Source organism: Endocarpon pusillum (assembly GCF_000464535.1).
Source record: "Endocarpon pusillum Z07020 unplaced genomic scaffold C720987, whole genome shotgun sequence".
Lineage (NCBI taxonomy): Eukaryota > Fungi > Ascomycota > Eurotiomycetes > Verrucariales > Verrucariaceae > Endocarpon > Endocarpon pusillum.
Genome location: NW_006913582.1, coordinates 489,598 through 510,988, shown reverse-complemented (window position 1 = coordinate 510,988; position 21,391 = coordinate 489,598). Strand labels below are relative to the sequence as shown.

General features: G+C 49.1%; 8 protein-coding genes across 8 annotated transcripts; 2 read left to right on the top strand and 6 right to left on the bottom strand.

Annotated features, from left to right (window-relative positions):
* Positions 1-366: 366 nt before the first annotated feature.
* On the bottom strand, positions 367-1,041 carry EPUS_01347 (uncharacterized protein; the record flags this gene model as incomplete). The annotated part of the gene is made up of 1 exon (XM_007788640.1): positions 367-1,041. One exon carries the CDS (start codon positions 1,039-1,041, stop codon positions 367-369), a length of 675 nt encoding a protein of 224 aa, XP_007786830.1.
* A 1,323-nt stretch (positions 1,042-2,364) lies between these two features.
* On the bottom strand, positions 2,365-2,922 carry EPUS_01346 (uncharacterized protein; the record flags this gene model as incomplete). The annotated part of the gene is made up of 1 exon (XM_007788639.1): positions 2,365-2,922. One exon carries the CDS (start codon positions 2,920-2,922, stop codon positions 2,365-2,367), a length of 558 nt encoding a protein of 185 aa, XP_007786829.1.
* A 1,652-nt stretch (positions 2,923-4,574) lies between these two features.
* Positions 4,575-5,611, bottom strand: EPUS_01345 (uncharacterized protein; the record flags this gene model as incomplete). Its single annotated transcript, XM_007788638.1, has 2 exons — positions 4,575-5,539; positions 5,599-5,611. The coding sequence occupies 2 exons, from the start codon at positions 5,609-5,611 to the stop codon at positions 4,575-4,577; spliced, it is 978 nt and encodes a 325-aa protein (XP_007786828.1).
* Positions 5,612-6,758: 1,147 nt separating this feature from the next.
* EPUS_01344 (uncharacterized protein) lies at positions 6,759-7,256 on the bottom strand (the record flags this gene model as incomplete). Its single annotated transcript, XM_007788637.1, has 1 exon — positions 6,759-7,256. The coding sequence occupies one exon, from the start codon at positions 7,254-7,256 to the stop codon at positions 6,759-6,761; it is 498 nt and encodes a 165-aa protein (XP_007786827.1).
* A 774-nt stretch (positions 7,257-8,030) lies between these two features.
* On the bottom strand, positions 8,031-9,212 carry EPUS_01343 (uncharacterized protein; the record flags this gene model as incomplete). Its single annotated transcript, XM_007788636.1, has 2 exons — positions 8,031-9,057; positions 9,127-9,212. The coding sequence occupies 2 exons, from the start codon at positions 9,210-9,212 to the stop codon at positions 8,031-8,033; spliced, it is 1,113 nt and encodes a 370-aa protein (XP_007786826.1).
* Positions 9,213-9,353: 141 nt separating this feature from the next.
* On the top strand, positions 9,354-10,405 carry EPUS_01342 (uncharacterized protein; the record flags this gene model as incomplete). The annotated part of the gene is made up of 3 exons (XM_007788635.1): positions 9,354-9,455; positions 9,593-9,665; positions 9,720-10,405. 3 exons carry the CDS (start codon positions 9,354-9,356, stop codon positions 10,403-10,405), a joined length of 861 nt encoding a protein of 286 aa, XP_007786825.1.
* Positions 10,406-11,484: 1,079 nt separating this feature from the next.
* On the bottom strand, positions 11,485-13,384 carry EPUS_01341 (uncharacterized protein; the record flags this gene model as incomplete). The annotated part of the gene is made up of 6 exons (XM_007788634.1): positions 11,485-11,900; positions 11,959-12,047; positions 12,123-12,863; positions 12,926-13,047; positions 13,121-13,168; positions 13,232-13,384. The coding sequence occupies 6 exons, from the start codon at positions 13,382-13,384 to the stop codon at positions 11,485-11,487; spliced, it is 1,569 nt and encodes a 522-aa protein (XP_007786824.1).
* A 4,393-nt stretch (positions 13,385-17,777) lies between these two features.
* EPUS_01340 (Pyruvate carboxylase) lies at positions 17,778-21,379 on the top strand (the record flags this gene model as incomplete). The annotated part of the gene is made up of 2 exons (XM_007788633.1): positions 17,778-21,218; positions 21,269-21,379. 2 exons carry the CDS (start codon positions 17,778-17,780, stop codon positions 21,377-21,379), a joined length of 3,552 nt encoding a protein of 1,183 aa, XP_007786823.1.
* Between the last annotated feature and the right edge of the window lie 12 nt (positions 21,380-21,391).

Genomic DNA, 21,391 nt, shown 5'->3' with positions numbered 1-21,391 from the left:
TGGCCAAAAGTAGGATGATATCATTTAACCAAGGGGTGTCGAAAAGCCGTGCCAAAAACGCCCAGACGAACTCGTCAAGTCTGCGAGATTCATTAAACCGCGAACTGCCAGTGCATATCAAATCAAGAGAGCAAAACGCCCCTATAACAATAATGTATTCCGCTCCCTCCAGCCTCATTTTCCAAGCCCACCGAACCAGTTCAGGCTATTTGCCCTTTCTGACGAAACCACGCAGATACAGCTGGTCAGTATCACCTCTACCGCAACTTTATCCTTTGCGTTCTCAAAGATCAGGATGTCTCCAAGCACTACCCTATCTCTCCATTGCTGCCAAATTGCCAGCACCTCGTCATCCTTAGTCGTCAGCTACAAGTTACCCTTGGTCTTCTTCTCATCTCCGGTCAAAGACTTGACAGTCTTGGTACTGCCCTTCCACACAAACTCCCGCCCTTCATGGCCGAGCATGCCATTGAGCTGGTAAGTCCGATTCAAACCTTTTCTCACAACTTCCCATTTCTGCCTGTCTCCCCCACAAGACAACTCGAACTCGCTCTTCATGCTGGTTAAACCCTGCCAGCCTCTTGGCACGAGTCTTGCCACCAGTTCCGGCCGGCCGAAGACGTGGGCGGTGTAGAGCTCAAATGGCGGAGGGTTGACGGCGCAAACATCAACCCAATCCATCTCGCTCGTGATGAAAGCAGGTCCTTGATCCAACTTTGTCGTCGGATTGAGAGACCGGAGTAGCAATGTCTGGTTCCGTGGCATTATCAAACCCATGGAATTGGATTTCTCGACACGAAAGGTATGGCTCGGCGTTGACCTAGTACTCGTGGTTGAAGAGCCATCATGCATTGGGAAGAGCTGTTTGTCGGTATTGTTGGTAGGTTGTCGGATTTCCTTCTCGCTAGTAATGGGTGGAAGGTGTGGCACAACCACCTTGTCGGTATCTGAGGGTGGAGTGTGACAGACTTCCTTTCCCATATCGGCAGTGAAATCAGTTGTCTGTTTGTCAGTATCGTTCGTAGGCGACATGACATCCATCTCGGTGCTGATAGGTGAAACTCTGTGTTTGGTGGTGCCGCTTGAGACGTCAATGCCTGAATCAAAAGAGGTGGGATTATCAAAAGGATTCGACGTGCTAACAGTCGAGCACAGAAGGAGTTGATGTGTCACACGAGCTTCTCAAGATATGTAGATGCCTCTACATATAAGACTTGTATCTTCCGAAGGGCCAAGCTCTTCACAGCCTCGGGAACATGGCAGTGAACTCAAAGGGCAGATGATCCCGTCTCACGCTTGGCAAGGCGTCTTCGCCGAGCGACAAATTGGGGAGAAACTTGAAGGGTGTAGGCAACCTGCTCTGAGCCTCTTGGCATTGGGGCCGACTCTTTAAGTAACAGGTACTGCGGCATAGTACTAGTAAGAGATCTCGAAGCGAGACGTGGCGTTTCAGTCCATGCTTCTTAGTCGTCATTGCGTCAGCGGCACCCTATTTTAGGACACTGGCCAATTGGGTCCCACGCCCAAACAAAGCCAACGATCTCTAGCTTGCTATGTAGATACCCTCCTTCAACCCGAGAATGAGTCTCGTATAGAGGATGCGCCAGTACTGTACCGGAGTAGAGCCGCAGCTGTCGCCAGTACTACGTAGTAGTTCAAGAGGTATTAGATCCCTCCGTCTTTCTGGTATATCCTGGGAAGGGACACGTCTTGTTAAAAAGAGATGGGTTTCCCGTGAGCTGCGAAGATTCATCCTTGTTTTGAAGTGCTCATATTCAAGCTCTTAGCGAGTCAATTGCCAGATTATCCTCATTCTCTGGGTCTGACAAACGCATGGACCAGTGTGGCCCGTGGGCTCTGGAAAATAGACCCGCCGGCATTAGATTCAATGCGGGAGGCAATGCCGAAGTTCAGACTGATGAAGCTGCGCAGAAGATGAATCATTCGATCTTCGCTGCTATGGTCCCCTGGGTTGTGCCCGTCGGAAATGAGGCCCTATTGGCCAAAAACATCCTGCTGACCGAGAGTTCATCTCATTTGCATCTGTACGTATCGAGACATGCTCATGGAAAGGAGATAAATTTTGCTGCAATAGCTTCAACACCGAGCCCTGTCAAGCGTTGTCACAATATCTCAAATCAAATTCCCATCTGACTCTCAAAAACTTACCTACCGCATTTTCACCTCTTCCACATTCACGCCATGGACACTTGAAGTCTCTTCAGCATCGGCAGCAGATCAAGTCTCCGACTCGTGATCCGCTTCGTAACCTGTTTACTGGTGGTTACCTTCATATTTTTTATCCCCAGCTTCAGAAGAAGTGTCGAGCAGATGCTTCCCCCTTCAAGCACTCTCCAGCTGAATTCAGATCCTCTCCAAAACCTCACTCGTCGTAACCACCTCTCCAAACCCATACTCAAACCCCCTCAACCCAGCCTCATGCTGCCTCTTATTCGCACTAGCACAAGCATCACCAACGACCCAAGTCTCAAAACCCCTATTAAAAGCCCCCCTCGCCGTAGTATCAACGCAACAATCCGTCATCACACCTACAACAACCACTCTCTCCACCTCCCTCGCCTCCAACACCCGCGCAAGCTCCGTATTGATAAAACCATCATACGTATTCTTCGCCACAACGGGAGATGAATCAACCCCTCCTACCAGTGCAGCGATCTCCGGAAGCAACTCCCAACCCGCGGATCCCTTGGCGATCGAGCCTTCGGGACCCCATTTCCGGACGAGCTGGTTTCGAAAGGGCGGGGTGAGTTCGGTCTTGGAGTGGCCGTGCTGCGTGAAGATCAGGGGGAGGGAACGAGAGCGGAAGTGGGATGCAAGCTTTGTGATGTTGGGGATGAGCGAGCCACTGGTCATGGAGACGAAGTGGTTTTGCATGTCGATGATGAGGAGTGCTGTAGCCATTGCTGTGGGGTTTGAGCTGGCTGACCTCTATCAACTGCCTGGGTAACGGGAGGAGTGCTGGTTCCTGTGTGGTCTAAACGAAGACGAGAGAAAGATATCATAATTATGTAAGCTGGAATGAACCTGGTGGAGTTAGTAGTTCCCTTCAAAACTTTTGAGTTTGACTGCCACACCCTTGAAATTAGGTTCTTTGCTCCTTAGCACGCTCAATAGGACTAACTCGATCATTTCCCGATCAATCTGTAAGTTCTAGTGTATATTCATCTCTCACAATTGCTCGATTTGGAAATCCATCATCTCCGCACAGAAGTTGCAATTCGCTTGCACACGGCGACCTATTCCATCTATCCGCCTTGCGCTGGATCAACAATTCCTAATTGCAAACCCTTTTGGAGTGCCCGTGAGCCCTTTCCCTTTACGTGGAGTTACAGCACTGAGTAGCCAACGGTCTAACCGAAGCGCTTTGAGGAATGTAAGGGGGATCCTGGGCTTTTGGGCGCGGCACGGGTAGTCTTACTTTCACTCAGGTCACTTTTACGAGGCCTGCGGATGTGCTGTGCATGGAGCTTCAGCATGAGGCCTCCGTTGTTCAGTCGAAGGATTCTGAGAGGTGGTCGCATCTGCTGCGCGTTCAGCGGCTGCAAGACCGAGCTTTCATCCGGTCAACCCATTTCCAAAGAGTTGTGGATTTTTCTCTGCACGTGAAAGACCCTGGGCAATCTTGTGGACCACTTCACCTAACCTCGAAGGGTGTTGAGCTTGTTTAGTTGCTGATGCAGTAAAGGTTTCGCGACGGCTTCGGTACGCTAGAAATTTAGGAACGTAGTCGTAAGATTTTCCATCGTCATGCTTGCAACCAGAACAGGGCTTCTTGTGCAGCAGCGGCAATGAACATGTTTAGGAGTATTGAAAAACCAAAGCCTTTGGGGTTGGCAAAAAGATTACTGTTATAAAGAGCGCTGGAGCGAGGAAAACTGGATGCGGTAGCTGGAGGACATTTCCAGGATCAGTAGGGCGAAGAGGAAGTCGAGCATGTGCGGTCATAGGATGACCCTTATTTCATGGCAGGAATCGCTCAACATGCATTTTTGAAAACTGATCTTACCGATATGTTGGGGATGTGAAACATTGTTCCTGATACCCTTGCCCTTGGTTCACCGCAATAGCGTAGGCAATCTTTCTGCGCAACTAATGCTGTGTGCCGTGCTTCTGTGACAAGGCACCAGAAAAATAATGTGAAACTGGTTGGGGGAATATGGCTGCCATGACGAAAAGCCTTGGCGCTAACCGTACTACGTAACTTCAAGTAAATGTTTGTTGGACATCACCAAATCTTGAACAAATGCGGATGGCAACAAGGTTTCACAACACCAAATCATCTGAGGGTCTGCTTGTGGTATTTAGTGGCATAGGTGATTTTGCAATGGCATTGGGAGGATGGAGGGGCAAGATTTGGGTTGCAATAGCTCCGCCTACCCTAATCTTTTCTCTCCATCCCTTATGTCACGCCTTTGGCCTAAACCCATCCTATCTGGAAGCCTTTTCCAGAGTCAAATGTCCCTGTATTGAGAGTCTCGGCTTTGTAGCTTGGAAGATCTCTGCAAGGCATTGGACGGAAAGCCAATAATCTTGGCTCTTCAACACAGATAGCGCTATATCCCTTCAGAAGAAGCAGCATCTATCCTGAGAGATGGAAAGCATAGAGCTTTATTTGGGAAGGGCCCTCTATGCGGCTTTTCAAGAGTTCGCTTCTTGGCTAACAGCATTGCCTGTGCTTGAGTATGCGATATGAGTGAGGCTTGCGCTAGTCTCAGAAGAACTGTGTCAATCCAGAAGTTCCGCCTGGAAGTCATCAAGGGTGTCCAGTGCGCATCCACGTACTTGATTGCCGCATCGACTTCTCCAATGCGATGCTGAGGAATCCTTGCAATGAAATGCATACCTAAAAGACCCGGTGAGTTCATTCTGGGATTAGGGAGATTCGGAATCACGTAAAACTGCCTGTTGTGGTTGTGGCGAGAGCTGGACGTCATGTCGCAAAAGTGTTCTGTGTAATTCTGGATGTGCGCCTCACATTGAACCAGGATGGAGCAATCCCGCTTCGCAGTGCTCGACTTATCGTAAATGGGATCAAATTGGGGCTCGCGCTCGTATACAGCCAGGTAGAGAGCTGCTTGATCTTTTGACAATGGTAGCGGTTGCCGCGGTGGTAGAGTAATGTTTCTGGGCGGCAATGTTTCTAAAGATGATACGGATACTGATTCCGTCGTTGTGGGATGTAAGCCATGAACTAAGGGTGCCCGCTCCTGTCGCCTTGATGATTCTGACATTCGGAGGAGGTTTGAGGACGCTGCCGGTCTGGCTAGTGTGATTTCTGCTTTTGTCGCCCGACCAGGTGAGCTGCTCCTAGATAGGGGTGGTGGGGGTAAGGTTGTCACATCTGCGGAGGACGTTGAGTGCCTTGGGGTTGCTGATACGTCAGAGAATGTACATTCCGGGGATATCGGATGGTCTGGGGGTGACGATTTCTCAGAAGACGTCGAGCCCCAATGTCGTCTCTCTTGATGGTTCGGTGAAGCTACCCACCGCCAGACATAGTCTCCAGTGTGACGGATGCCTGGACATGCGCTGTCAGTCTACGACCTTTGGGCTCTGAGGTCCGGGAAAGCTCCAAACCTCCTTGAGCCATACTTGCAGTTTGCCTGCGTAGTATTTAGTAGTCGCTGCTTTTTCTGACAAAGACGTACAGAGGCGGAGGAATATCTTAGGGGAAGGAGTCCTTGTTCGGGATTTGCTGGTATGTATGAAATCTTGTTTTTGATCGGTACTCTTCCGCTCAGATGGAATGAATGTGTGTGGTAGTTAGTACAGCATCTCTAGAATTCTTCGAGCATAGACTTCTAAACCCATAGCTAGTGGCTCTGCCATCCTACCTTCATACAGCGTCTCAGCATCATCTTCCATGTTACACATGGACTATATCGTGTTGTTCAAGCTGCTTTAGCGACCATTTTAGCACAAATGGCTGACGTTTCTCACCTTTACTTGAAACATGACATCACATTTGTCGTGGTTCTTGTCATTGTGAGTGGGCCATCCGCATCACCCGATCTCATCTTGCGGCTTGCCAGGATGTACGAAACATCCGCTACCCACGAAATGCAGATGGTACATACATGTGACATCGATTCTTTACACACTACTTACTCTTTTTGAACTTTTCCCCTATGTCATCAGCAGCAGAATACACCGTACTCTTCTGCATGCATAAAGATGTGATGGTTCTTGCAAGTAAATTCCGCACAACAAGGAAGATTTCGCAAGCTTGTCCCAAAACCGGGGTGTTAGCAACAATATTGCTTTGCGTGAGCATGCATGGAGGAGTTGGACTTTGGGAACGTGGAGAGGATGTAAAAGAAGAAGATGATAGGGCTAGAAGGGTGCTCACAGGTAGATGAACGAAATAGGAACCTGTTAGAATGAGCCGAGCGACATCGTACCCTGGAGCACCGAAATTCGTTCTTCCGCAACCAAGGGCTTTTGTAATCCAACAGGACCACCGTGTCTAACGTGAAACTTGACGATACCAGGCATACATCTTCTAGGCTAACAACTCCGTAAAGATCCCAAGTGGCTAAAACATGCTGACTAAGCCATGGATGTCCTTGCAAAGGATGTATCAACATCCGCTATGGATGACCTTCGTTTAATCAACGGTGACCCAAGTCTTTTGACCCTTGATTGAGGATACCCCCTCTGCTGAGAATGCACCAAACATTTCTTGTAGTAGCTCCAACCCGAGAAAAAGCACAAGACCGCCTCCAGCTGCCCTCACACTAGAAGATATGCCTCAGCATGAACTTCAGAAGCTTGTTTAACTTCGCTTCTCTCTTCGGGAAAACCTTGTTCGGTTTCGTGTACGCTGCAAGCTGCTGGTTGTTGGGGAAAGTTCGGGCCACTTCACCCAATCGAGCAGCGTCAATAAGGTCATAGATATTGACATAGACTTTCTTGAGAAGCTGAAACGGGATCAGGCTAAGCCAAATGGGAGATGGATGGGAGTTCTGTACCTTTTTGCATTGAGTGACAGATGAAGGAATGGTTGTGATGCCAACAGCCTTACAAAGAGCCTGCCAAGCTGCGAGGTCGTTGAGATTGCTGCCAAAGTAGGCATTGAATTCCTGGTTGACGAGGCGGGCACGTTGGTTTTTGTATTGCTTGGAGTCTTTCTTCCAACTCTTCTGGATGGCGAGGCGGTTGAACTCTGTGACAATGGAGGCGGTGGGGTCGATATCGAAGCTGGCAAAGCCATCGTAACCGCTGGTGGCGGACATGATTAATGAGTCGGGGCGAAGGTTTTTGGGATCTAATCGTTGAAGATGCTTGAAGGATGAAGGAGATATGTTACAGCTGCTTTTTCGTAGGGAATATCTTGACATTCTATAGCTGCCGTTTTAAAGAAAGGTCCAACCATAGGGTGGCAATTCTACCAGGCTCTACCTAAAGAAACGTTCCCGGACCCAAAGCAGCCAGAATTTTCCATGATGACCTTGGCATAATCTTGAGGATGCTTGCTTGTGGTGGAATGATGTGAGTGCAAGGCTTCCAGATACATCTGCGCAACGGGTGACCGTGGCCTAGAGCGTTGTGGACCATGCGAGACCTGGCTGGCGGAGAGAAAGAGTTCTTCTAGCCTATCATTGGTTCTCTGATTGGATGAAAATATGCCAGGCAACCAAAATACTGAACTTGACCTAGCTCGCATGAATCTGAAATGGGCCGCCGTGGCTGTGCATGGGCGCATCCAGGGCAGCCACAATTGCTAACAGTCATGATTCTGTTGGAAGCGAATACCACATTAGTGCAGCGTATCTGGTGTTCGGTACGGAGTATCTGATTATTCTCAGCTCTCCCTGGCTGTTGCTTTCTTGACCTAGTCCACGATACTGGCCGTCCGTATCGACATTCCTTAATAGCTGTCGCATACCGTAACCACCATCTCTGTCGATAGCATGCTGCAAAGCCGTCCTGTATCTTCTAATCGCCAGTCGTTGCCTCGGCTTTCAGCTTTCTGATTATTTGAATTGCGAATCTCTGCGTCCCAACTATTACCCGGAGACAGTGCGTGTCTCCATGATTGCTACGTTCTGTCTTCTCTTTTTCTGACGGCTTTTGCGCATTCTGCTTGAAAGGCCTTCCGTTCCTGTCAAGGAGTAGAATGCAATTCTTGGGTTCCATTCATAGCCCAGTAAGCTCGCCCGCCGCTTCAATGTATCTTTCACGATTACCGACGGATCAGGATGGCCATCAGGCCAAACAACCTTCATGCCCCGGTGCCCCAAGCGCAACTGATTGTCCACTAACACACAGGAAGGGCAACGGATCCTCTTGTCTTTTGCCAGTGACGTCTCTACCCCAGCCAGACCTTGCTCACCAAGCCAGAATTGAACCTCCCAATTGTTTTGATATTGCGGAAGATCATCACAGTCTCGAAGACGCCTCGCGTACTCATATTCTTCCTCCCAATCGATGGGATCTTGGCTGGTATCTCGGAGTCCTGGAACCTCCTCATAGATCATAGTTGATAAGGAGAACAGTAGGCTTCCAGTACAATGAGCCGCGTTCTGAAAGCAGCAGCAGTATCCTCCCGCAACACGGGACCTCTCTCGTTCTGGAATCGCTGTCAAGGCCGGAATCTTGGCGCGCCAGAACTCTGTCGAGGCTTCCCCGTAAGGTCGAAAGAGCCAGCAAGCCCAGCAGAATCGAACAGACTGCTGAGGGATCCAGCCACGGATAAGATTGTCAATAAGCTTATATTTCCAGAACCCACTAGTAGAATTCCAGAGTCGATTTTCAATTTTCTCAGAGCGGTCTTTCAAGTTGTCGAGATAAAGTGAGCATAGACGTTTGCATGTAAGAGCTAAGCAGATCGCCGTCGGCACGAATCTGGTGAGCTTGAAGATCCGCAGTAGCAATTCATCTGGAAGTCGAAGGATCGTCGTCTTGCTTGTAGAGTGAGAGTCGAGCGCGTTGGCTGGGCTGGCAGCGAACTCGAAGTTGACCTTGAGACGGCAGTCTGTGGTTGATGGATTTAGCCGATGTTGACGATGAAGAATAATCTCTCGAAACTTTCCCCTGGTGCAATGTGAGCTTCAACTCACTGGTCGGTATCATGTAACTGGTTCTCGAAGGATGCTGGCTTACTGGTCTTCTTCACATGAGACACAATCGCATGCCCTGAATGGGAGAGGCAGACCCTTTCTGGTCTTAGCCTTACCATTGAAAGGCATCTTGTTGGCATGTACCAGCTATCTGTTAGGGAGGGGGTCGATCGGATTGAGGGAATACCTTATTATGTGAGTCCAGCTTCCCGGCCAGCTGACTTGAATGTAGAATCAAGGCAGAAACCTAGGTAAGATCCACTTACTACTATGGAGGGCACCGACATGTTGTATTCACTGAAGTCTACTAATAGGGATCAACTCACCCAGACACAACATCATCAGCTTCAGCAAACCTTCACTTTATCTCCCGTACGAAACATCATTCTTTCCTCACTTTTATCTTTGACATCTTCAGTATCACCGTCTCAGTAGAGGACATCCAAAGTTTCAAGATGGCAAGAAATATGCTTCCAGCTTGAAGGCACAGCTGACATCTCGCAGCCTAGAAACAAGCGAAAGAGGTTGAAGAGAACCCAAGCAGTCCCCAAGCGCCACAGAAAACTTGTGATTCCGAAGCAAGTATGCCAGTTTCACTCCTTCCGTTGTCTGAATGATAATTGACTTTCCTTTCAGATCTTCTCGAAGTACGCGTCTGCGATTGCGATCAAAGCCAGTCTTTCTACTTCCCGACGGGATTTGCGTATCCACAGCAGGAACCCGCTCCGAATGGTTCCTTAGAGAATGTCGACCCTCTTGTGCTGGCACGGTCGTTCCAGCCTGGGCGCCCTTCGAAAGTAGGCCTCCTCTCAATGCCATCAGAAATCCTTCTTCAGATCGTCAAGAATACGGATCCTATGGGGAAAACATGCCTCTCTTTGGCTTCGAAATACCTTGCCCTCCATTGCTTGAAGGCAGAGGCAACGTTCCCGTCGAAAAAAGGCGCATATCTAGACGACACCCGTCGCGTTACCTTTTTGAATCTGCTCCAGAGCTGGATGCCGGAGAAGTACCGTATGTGTTTCATCTGTCGCATATATCGCCCTATCAATGGCGGTCACTTGGAAGAAGAGTATGTTTCTGAGAGGTCTGGCGATCACACCACCAAAATATCCCTGAAGATTACACGGTGGAAAGACGAAGACTGGACGTTCATAAGCTTGGGCAAGAGAATTAGTAAAAGTGGGACCATGGAGAGTAGAACGTATTGTCCTGCTTGTATCAAAGAAGTCAATTCGATCAAGATCGGTAGACGACGAACGGGAATGAAGCGGAAGAATGCAGCGGTTGCAGAAGAGCTCCAAATTGATGCCGATGCTTGATCGCGACCAGTCTGAGATCAGCGGTACCGAGTGCGTTGCGGCTATTGAATGTTTTGGGGTAGTCAATTGCCCACGGGAGATGTCGCAGAGGTCATGTTCAGAAGGTCTTCTCGAGGGTCGATTGTTGTACATGGTATGCACAGCCTTCTGTGCTGCGGTCAAATGCAAGCACCTGTCTAGAGCTTTATCAAAGATTCGAGGCTTGTGTATTGGTCTGTCGATTGTAGGACCCTCTGTGCTACTCATCGCCACCTTTGCACCAAAGATCTGGGTTGTTTTCTTATGCATTACTGTAAGAGGCCGCTGATGAATGCGGCACCTCGGGGCAGTGGTGCGCCGAGCGTGTGACCAACTCAGGCGGCTCGTAAGGAGTCTGCTCCTACCCTCATGCCAACCACCTTCTCATCCACAGCGCCTGCCGAAGCTATTCCAAGCCCTGACAGGGCGTGCCAACGCCTATCTACAAATCGTGACGCTTCTACGCCAGAAACTTCATTCAACAAGCCCCTCCGAAGCTCCTTGTAAGCATTGGCGCGCCGCAGCTGCACCTCCACTTCAAGCCCTCCAAGAGAAGCTGTGTCGGTGACTTAGTCGATACCACTCTGCGCCTCGATCTATGAACTTACTCTAGAGGACGAGGGCAAAATCTCAGCAAGATGTGTACGTGGCTTGGTGACAGACACAACCCCGGCTATGACTCTACACATTCAGCTCGATGCGAAAACACTGGCTACACAGGGGAAGGTGGGGGAGGGCAAGGCGTACGTGGCTTCCTGATTTTCTCTTCGTAAAGAAAATAGATCGGTGAATAGACTTCGATAAACTCAATAGAGGCAGCTCACGTTGTAGTCGAAAATCGCAATCGCCCTCAGAAATGAGCTTAATAAAGAGCGTTTCGATAATGTACATCGATAGTAGACCATCCTGGAGTTGTGGGAAAGCAGAGAATAACTCGATTGAGTTCCTGTCATCAGCACGAGAACTTAGTATCCATGAACTGAATCCTCAACCTTACCACGCTTCTTATAACATTCTCACTGTGAACCTCCACATTCGAATCGAGAATCAAACCGCCGGATTCAAGCCCTGACAATCCCGTACCAAACCATTCCCATCGTCCCACCAAGTAGAATAGCCACAGGAGCCTGCAACTTGAACCACATCCCGCCCACGAAGCTCGTCGCGGTGATAACCACCCACCACGGATCCGTCTCCAGCGAGGTTCCCTGTTGGTTCTCCCCATCAATGTATCCAATGCGCCAGAGACGGAAGACAGCCGTGTAGACGAGGCCGACGGCTGTTGCGTTGACCCCACGCAGACAGGAAGTAAACCAGCGGTAGCCACGGAGAGTGCGCCATACACCCATGGTGCCAGTGTGTAGCACGAGGCCAGGGGTGAAGATGCCAATGAAGCCGATGACGGCGCCGGCGGCGAGGGGGAGGGAGGTTCCCTTGGCGGCGAGGGCACCGAGGTAGACAGCGACTTTGGGGGTAGCTTAGTAAGGGAGTGATGCCAGATTGGGGGAAGCAAGGGGCATGTATGCGGAACTTACAGTTGAAGTTCGGTCCAGGAAAGGCTTGGATGATGGCAAGGCCAAGAAGGAAGTCCCGGGGGGAGACCCAGCCTTCGGTAACGACATATCTAGAGAGGAAAGGAAGATCCTGTCAGACTGACCTCTTTGCAGGGCGATGAAAACTGCGCTGGAGGAGTACTAACTCTCTTAGTAGCGGAATAACCACAGGCCCTCCTCCGAATATAATGGTACCGGCGAGGTACATATTGGCGAACAAGCTAAATCCGCGAGGTCTATTTGAGAGAACACCACGCAAAGTCATAATGACAATGAAGGTGATGAAGAAGCAAGCAATTATGGTGACGCCAAGTTTCCAAGAAAAGACTCGCATCTGTAACGCATCAGGAACGATTCTTTCTCGTTCCTCAGGTCGCTGCAATCCATCGTTGCCAGTAGCTTGAGCCTCGTTCGACGCGCTCTGTGGAGTACTATCAGTATTATCACCAGAACGGATTGAAGGTGTCTTTCTTCTCTGCTCTGAAGTTTCGGCAGTTGTTGTCTCCTTTAGTTCTGTTGCGCTCTCACTTGCTTCAACATCCTGCACAGTGGCTGGTACCCTCCGACGCACCGTTCTGAACCGCTTCACAAGGTTCTGAAGCCATCTACGATCCCAGATAATTGTGGAGCATCCACCCACCACCATGAGGACAGGAAAGTACCAAAGTGAGTTATAAAGCATGCCCGCCGCGGCGCCAAAGAATACTAAGATCCTGCTTAGCTTGTCTGTGATAGCCTTTTGAGAAAGCTGAACCCCAGCAAGAACGATTATGCCGACGGTGGCTGCGTTGAGACCCGACAGTAAAGCATAGACCGGGTCAGGTAGCCGCTCGTTAACCTGCGCGATGCCAACAGCAAGACCATAAGCTCCGATAGCAGCGGGCAAGCTAGAAAGTTGAATCAGATTTCGCGACGCCCATATTTACTGGTGACATGTGGTTGAATTCACCTCCAGACGAAGAAAGATACCATTCCTGGCAGGAAGCCTGCATGGATGACATTGATACAATAGATCATCTTAGTGCTGCCTGGGCCTGGGAGGGCCTGACACAGCGCGAAGATCTCCTGATACTGTACACATCCACGCGTCAGACACTCAACTTCATATTTATTGAGGAGCATATATGCCGCGTGTGATACGTACCATTTGATCGTCTATCCATTTGTACTTTTCCACAAACAGACGTCGGAACTGGTTAATCGCAGCAAATGTCAATGTCTGGCTCCAAACATCTGAATGTTGGCGCAGACATACGATCTGAAAGTGAACTGCAGGACCTCCAAAGCTGGTGAGACCGAGATGCCAGTTGCGCTGAAGCATATCTCGCCATCCATTATAATTTGATGTATTGGGCGCCTTCCGATCTTTCCAGGTTTCACGCAGCACAGAGAAGATAGATTCGAGCATGATTAATCTAGTATTAACTATACCAGATAGATCAGATGAAAATTCAGGATAAAGAAGGTATCTGCAAGTTCTGCGCTTCTAGAAGACAGGCGTCAATGGAAAGAGGGTGCTGGAACTCCTCGATGCCAAGGAAATCAAATGGTTGATGAACTTCAAGTTGGATGAACTTCAAGTTGAATGAACTTCAACCACTGGGTCCTCCAATTTCCCCCGATCGCCCTTTGCACGTGATGATAACCACGTTTGGAAGCCAAAACACTAGTACGTACTCTGTAGTGAGTAGTATCCTCTTAGCGTACACCACCTTTGAAAAGGTATTTTTGTACGGAGTACTCCTGCTACTAGTCATAATTATCGCCAGCCCGCTATCAGTCAGTACGTCTCCTAACTAGTTTTCGGGCATCAATTGGTTCACCAACAACCACTTTATGAGTACACCAGTTACGAAAGAAAGGTTTAGAAGAGTAATATAGATCACCTTGTCCAGGGTATGATCCATTAGCAAATACCATCAGCCCCGATGATGATCTTCCTTCTTGGTACCAATCTTTTCGGTCCTAAAGCGCGACCTTTGCCCCCATGCACAGGTAATGAATGACTGTTGCAGATATGATATTCTCGCCAGACGTAGTTGTTGTTGATCAAAAAAGCCGTAAACTTGTTGCTTCCTTCTTTTTGCGAGGTTGGCATTGCATATCCCTTGAGCTACCGGATAAGCCTCGTACGAAATGTCGTCAAGAAACGGAACCCCTAAGACCTGCCCACTGGTAGCTTGTATTAGCTGCAGGTTAAGTTGCTTCACCCGAGTGAACTCGGGGAAGGAAGCAGACCCAAATTAATTGACACCAGCGACAGGGTTGAAGATCAGTTCCTGAATGACAGTGGCACCGGTGTCATACTTTACGCCCCCAACCTAGATGGTGTAGGTCTGGGCTATGGGACTTGGACTTGAGCGGCATAGACGCAGGCATATCGCAGCGACTGAAGACCGATGAAAGCGTAGGAAGAGTTATGAGTAATCTCTAGTTAGCCACGAAGTGCTTGAGCAATGGTAGCTGTCGCAATCACATTCGGCGAGCTAGGTGCAGGGAGTATTGGTGTGAGGTCCAGCAGAGCGTGAACAAAGGTGTTGAAGTTGAGCGCACCACTGGCTGTGTTGTCGACTGATTTTGCTAAGGGACCTCCGGGAATAACGAAACCAATATGGGAACTGAGGTATGTCAAAGGCCATCAATTCAAAAGGATCGAAGAGTTCTCGCATATATATTGTCAACGAAGTTTCGAGGTGCCGCATAGGTCCGAGCATCGAACGCTGGCCAGGGTTCCGACAAGTGGAACTTCCAACAACAAAACGGAACACATCCCTGTACCTAGGTCTTAGAATAGAAGTTGGTGCCGAAAGGGTTTTTGAGAGAGGATGATGGTAAGACGTTATCGTGGACGTTATCATTGTAAGGCTGAGTTTGTATACAAGCAGACGCTACTTAGCATATATATTAGACGAAAGAGAGCCTAGCTATGGAAGTAAATGGTTAGCGAGCGCGAAGGAAGGAGGATTGAAGGAGATGGTGACGTCAGAAAAGGAAGCCAGATGATTTGAAGAATACAAAAGACAACTGTGATTTGCTATATTGAAAAATGGTGATTTCATGTGTTGGTCGGCGATCGAGACCTTGGTAGGCAGATCTCTAGAGGCGACTTCGGAAGCTTTCGAAGGAGTGTACAAGCACAGCACTAAGGGCGGACCACGTTCTAATAAGCTGGGGTTTGGGTAGCACGACATCAGATCTGGTATCACAAATCTCGTCCATACCATGTTGAGTTCTGTTTCACAGCGTCAAGCGTTGACGCCCTGTTCATACAACTGAGTCTATTGCTCCAACAATGACAAATAAAAAAAAGAGGTTTTTCGACCGTAACACAGTTATTCTTCTGCATACGAAGCGCAAAGTAACAACAAGGAGCCGTGCAAACTTTCTCTTTCTTTCCGTTCCGAAGCGTCTATCATTACTCCTCGCAATAAACGATCGACAGCTAGGGTCGTATTAGTAGGCAGCGCCCTGTGTTAGAATCCATGCCAACAGAAGCGACCTTATCTCCAAAGACTTGAAAAGAAGGTTGATTGTTGTGATCTGATATATCTGGAAAGTCGATGTGATCCAACAGCCCGATTTGAAAGGCCAACGTATATATGAGGGTAATTAGCAATGTGGAACTGCCGCCACACATATACTGAGCCCCTCTAATCCAATCGGAAATATATCAGACACTTCACAAACTCAGAATGCACTGGCGCCTAAAAGGTTTTCTCCCTCTGACCAAAGAAATGCTCACTGAGTTTGATGCAGTCCATTGCAGGAAACTTTTATGCTTGCTGAGATGTGCTCCGTGTTTACTGTCCAGTAGATGGCCGATCCATCTTTCGCCTTGGACCTGGTCGTTCTCCGTAGTTAAACAGGTTCTGCTGCATAACGAAGTCATTCTCAATGTAGTTTTCGTGCAAGATTTTATGCAGAGGTGCTCTGCTCTGAAGAGGTCTTGAATCCATTCCGTCATGCAATGGTGCTGGATTGCTCTCGAAAGCAGAAACAATGCAGGATTACTGTACTGCTCATTTCTAAGCCTCCGTGCCTGGACCTTGTGTTTGATCACGCTGAAAAGGAGTTTAGGGAGTCCTCTGTGCTCCCGGTTAGCGGCGCGGACGCCGGAATTGCTCCGACTCCAGCCTTAGCAGCGCCAAGCACCGAAGCTCGGCAAGCACTGCTGTGAGTGGGTGTACTACTAGTACTACTACTTACCAGGAGAAGGGGTAATAAAAAATGTGGGCTAAGTGCCGTTAGTGGGAATGGCAACTATTCTGTCAAATGAGGACCATATTAGTATGATCAGAGAGGCATATTTTGACCATAGTAAGACCATATTTTTGACAAATAATGTTGTAAATGATGAAATCTCATTGGATTACAGATGCCTTAGCTGTATAGCCTGGTACACTCTAAGCAATCTTACGGTTAGGCTAACTCTAAGCGCACTTTAGCGGCTCTCTTACCATTTTTTAAAGTGGGCTTCTTCCTGCTAAGTAGTAGAAAGTACACCTCCATGTACCCCTTCGGTTTGAATACTCCCTCTTACTTGTGATACGAAGTCAAGCGAGTCCGAGGAAGATCAGTAGGAGTATGAGCACTCTCCATTGGAGTAGGCCAAAGGCGGCAAGCATAGTGTCCGAGTTTTAGTTCCTCAATCGTCGGCTTCAGAATTGGTACAGGTACTTATCATGCAAATGCAGATAAAGCGTCCTCAAGTCAAGAAAAGATCTCCATAGCTCTTCTGTTGGTAGGAAAACATTGAGCACTGCCTCCTCTTCGAGTAAGTATCAGTTTATCGAAAGAATTTGCACCTTGAACAGCACATTGTTCATGGTAGAGTAGTGCAGGCAAAGCCTTCATTTTACATTTGTTTCACTTCTGTAACAGCTTTGTGAACTATTTTGGTAATCTTCAATCGCGGTCGATAACGATATGCACAGCCGTGCATTGCCGTATTCCGATGAGCAACATGACAAAAGATTGAGGCCGTGGTGCAGAAAATCATAGTGGATACGTCCTCCGTCAGGACTTTTCTTTTTAAAGCCCATCCGCCGCACGATGGTCACATCATGGTACAGTACTCCGTAGAGATAATTGAATTCAAGGCTGCTGAGGCGGACTTTGAGTAAAATCAGTATAGATCGGTGGATTGTGGTTCCATGCTCATTTCGACAACATGCAGTGAGTCAGGAAAACATGTCACAACTGATAAGAATGAGGCCCGTGTGGACCAAAGTGATGAGTAACTAGAATCAAGATGAGGCTATCAATTGATAACAGATCGCCGCATGAGGCCCCGTCTATCCCCCAGAAAGAAGCTTTCAATCTAGCAGATCTCGTTGACTGTACTTATCGGTTGTGGCTGCCCATTTACATGTCCGTCGTCGCGCATAATTATTGCTGCGTGGGTGTCAATCTTGCCTGGCGTTCGGGATTGATGCTAGGGGTTATTGCCGTTGGTACGAGTACTTGCTGTGCCCTGCGCCCGCAGTTCCTGCCCCTCCGACAACTTGGCCCCAACCTTTTTCTAAACACAGCTCGGTCAAGGCCAGCTTCTGTTTGAGATTCTCCCTCTCCCTCTCCCCCTCTGCTGTGCTGCCTCATAGAAACCGTCGCCCGCCGCTTGTTATTGCAATACTCCTACGTTTTTTCTGTCACCCTTTGATCGAGTCTGTTACTTGCTTGCTCGCAGCTCTCCGCTTTCAATTGGCAAGCAACTGCCCCCCAATTACTGTCCCCACATAAGCTCCGATAGCTCCAACAGCTTATCCACCACAACACCTCAATTGTCACGACCTGTCCTTGACATGGCTGACACCGCGGTTGAAGACGTTGTTCAAGATGGCCATCAAAACCTTGTTCATCAGCGCCTACGTGCTAATTCGTCCATCATGCGACTCAAGAAGATCTTGGTTGCCAATCGAGGCGAGATCCCAATTCGAATCTTCAGAACTGCCCACGAACTCTCCCTACAAACAGTGGCCGTCTATAGTCATGAAGACCGTCTCGGCATGCACCGGCAAAAAGCCGATGAAGCTTATGTCATTGGCAAGCGGGGCCAATATACTCCGGTAGGGGCCTATCTCGCTGGAGACGAGATCATCAAAATTGCACAAGAGCATGGCGTTCAAATGATTCATCCTGGTTACGGTTTCCTCTCTGAGAACTCAGAATTTGCACGCAAAGTCGAGGAGGCTGGACTCATCTTCGTTGGACCTACTTATCAAACCATCGAAGCACTTGGCGACAAAGTCTCAGCCAGAACACTGGCCATGAAATGTGAAGTTCCAGTCGTACCCGGCACACCTGGACCTGTCGGGAGATTCGAGGAAGTCAAGGCATTTACTGACGAGTATGGCTTCCCGATCATCATCAAAGCGGCTTTTGGTGGTGGTGGACGCGGCATGAGAGTTGTCCGAGAGCAAGAGACTCTTAGGGATTCCTTTGAACGAGCCACTTCGGAGGCCAAATCTGCCTTCGGCAACGGGACTGTCTTCGTGGAACGCTTTCTCGACAGGCCTAAGCATATTGAGGTGCAGTTGCTGGGAGATAACCATGGTAATGTTGTCCATCTGTATGAACGTGACTGCAGTGTCCAAAGACGACATCAGAAGGTCGTCGAGCTTGCTCCGGCCAAAGATCTACCACGTGAGGTAAGAGATGCTATCTTAGCAGATGCCGTGAAGCTCGCCAGCTCGGTCAACTATCGGAATGCAGGTACTGCAGAGTTTTTGGTTGACCAACAGAACCGTTACTACTTTATCGAGATCAATCCTCGCATTCAGGTAGAGCATACCATCACCGAAGAAATCACCGGCATCGATATTGTTGCGGCACAGATCCAGATCGCTGCGGGTGCATCACTTGCGCAACTGGGTCTGACTCAGGATCGCATCTCCACTCGGGGGTTTGCTATCCAATGCCGTATCACAACAGAGGACCCTGCTAAGGGCTTCTCACCTGATACGGGCAAGATAGAAGTCTACCGCTCTGCTGGTGGTAATGGCGTTCGGTTGGATGGTGGTAATGGATTTGCTGGGGCAGTTATTACGCCGCACTACGATTCTATGCTGGTGAAATGCTCATGCCATGGCTCAACCTACGAGATCGTTCGGAGAAAGATGCTTCGAGCTCTGGTCGAGTTTCGTATTAGAGGTGTCAAGACCAATATCCCTTTCCTGGCTTCGCTCCTGACACATCCTACATTTATCGAAGGTACTTGCTGGACAACTTTCATTGATGACACGCCGGAGCTCTTTGCTCTCATTGGGAGTCAGAATCGTGCACAGAAACTTCTTGCTTACCTTGGTGATCTTGCTGTCAACGGGAGCAGCATTAAAGGCCAAATTGGCGAGCCAAAGTTCAAAGGAGACATCATCATGCCTAAGCTCGTTGATGACGAAGGAAAAGATCTTGACATCTCATCTCCCTGTACCAAAGGCTGGAAACAGATTATTGACAAGGAAGGACCTGAAGCATTTGCCAAAGCCGTGCGTGCCAACAAGGGCTGCCTCCTTATGGACACGACCTGGCGAGATGCTCACCAATCTCTGCTTGCCACTCGAGTCCGAACGGTGGACCTGTTGAATATTGCCAGAGAAACAAGCTATGCCTACAGCAATGCATACAGTTTGGAATGTTGGGGGGGAGCAACCTTTGATGTGGCCATGCGCTTTCTATACGAAGATCCTTGGGATCGTCTACGGAAGATGCGAAAAGCTGTCCCTAATATTCCTTTCCAAATGTTGCTGCGTGGAGCCAATGGCGTTGCATACTCATCTCTTCCTGACAACGCCATCTTCCATTTCTGTGAACAGGCCAAGAAAAACGGTGTCGACATTTTCCGAATCTTCGACGCTCTGAACGACATCGACCAACTCGAAGTTGGCATGAAAGCAGTTCATAAGGCTGGGGGTGTCGTTGAAGCCACCATTTGCTACAGTGGCGACATGATGAATCCGAAGAAGAAATACAACCTCGAGTATTACATGGATCTGGTAGAAAAAATTGTCAAGATCGGCACACATTGTTTGGGCATCAAAGATATGGCTGGTGTTCTGAAGCCTACGGCTGCGAAATTGCTCGTTGGAAGTATCAGACAGAAGTATCCTGACTTGCCAATCCACGTTCACACGCACGACTCAGCTGGTACCGGTGTTGCCTCGATGGTGGCCTGCGCTCAGGCTGGGGCTGATGCGGTTGACGCAGCGACTGACAGCATGTCTGGCATGACTTCCCAGCCGAGTGTTGGTGCAATTCTCGCATCGCTCGAAGGGACAGAGTACGATCCCGGTCTTAACGGTCACAATGTACGAGCTCTCGACACATACTGGGCTCAGCTTCGACTCCTCTACTCACCGTTTGAGGCCGGCCTGACTGGTCCAGATCCAGAGGTTTATGAGCATGAGATTCCTGGTGGTCAGTTGACCAATCTTATCTTCCAGGCATCCCAACTTGGATTGGGCGCTCAATGGGCAGAGACCAAAAAGGCTTACGAGCAGGCAAACGACCTGCTTGGCGACATTGTCAAAGTCACGCCTACATCGAAGGTTGTTGGCGATCTTGCCCAATTCATGGTTTCTAATAAGCTTTCGTACGATGATGTGATCGAGAAGGCTGGCGAGCTTGATTTCCCGGGTTCAGTGCTCGAATTCTTCGAAGGGCTGATGGGCCAACCATACAAAGGCTTTCCAGAGCCTCTTCGCTCCAAAGCACTCCGAGATCGAAGAAAGATGGACAAACGACCAGGCCTTTACCTCGAGCCCATGGATCTCGAAAAGATCAAGAAAGACATCAAAGAGAAATTCGGCTCGACCAGCGAGTGTGATGTGGCAAGCTACGCCATGTATCCCAAAGTCTTCGAAGACTACCGCAAGTTCATCAATAAATATGGCGACCTGTCGGTCCTCCCGACCAAGTACTTCCTCTCAAGACCTGAAATCGGCGAAGAATTCCACGTGGAGCTGGAGAAGGGTAAGGTGCTAATTTTGAAGCTTCTTGCGATTGGGCCACTTTCCGATCAGACTGGCCAACGAGAGGTGTTCTACGAGGTGAACGGTGAAGTCAGGCAGGTCTCTGTCGACGACAACAAGGCTTCAGTGGAGAACACCAGCCGACCCAAGGCCGATGCTGGTGACAGCAGCCAAATCGGTGCTCCTATGAGCGGTGTTGTAGTGGAAGTGAGAGTCCACCAGGGCACGGAAGTCAAGAAGGGCGATCCCGTGGCTGTATTGAGCGCAATGAAGATGGTGAGTTGCCTTTGTCGATCCAACGATCAACTTGTACTAATGATTTTCAGGAAATGGTCATTAGCGCTCCGCATTCCGGCAAAGTCGATGACTTGAAGGTCAAAGAGGGAGATTCGGTTGATGGCTCAGACCTCGTTTGCAGGATTGTCAAGGCCTCGTAGGAGAGGTGCCAT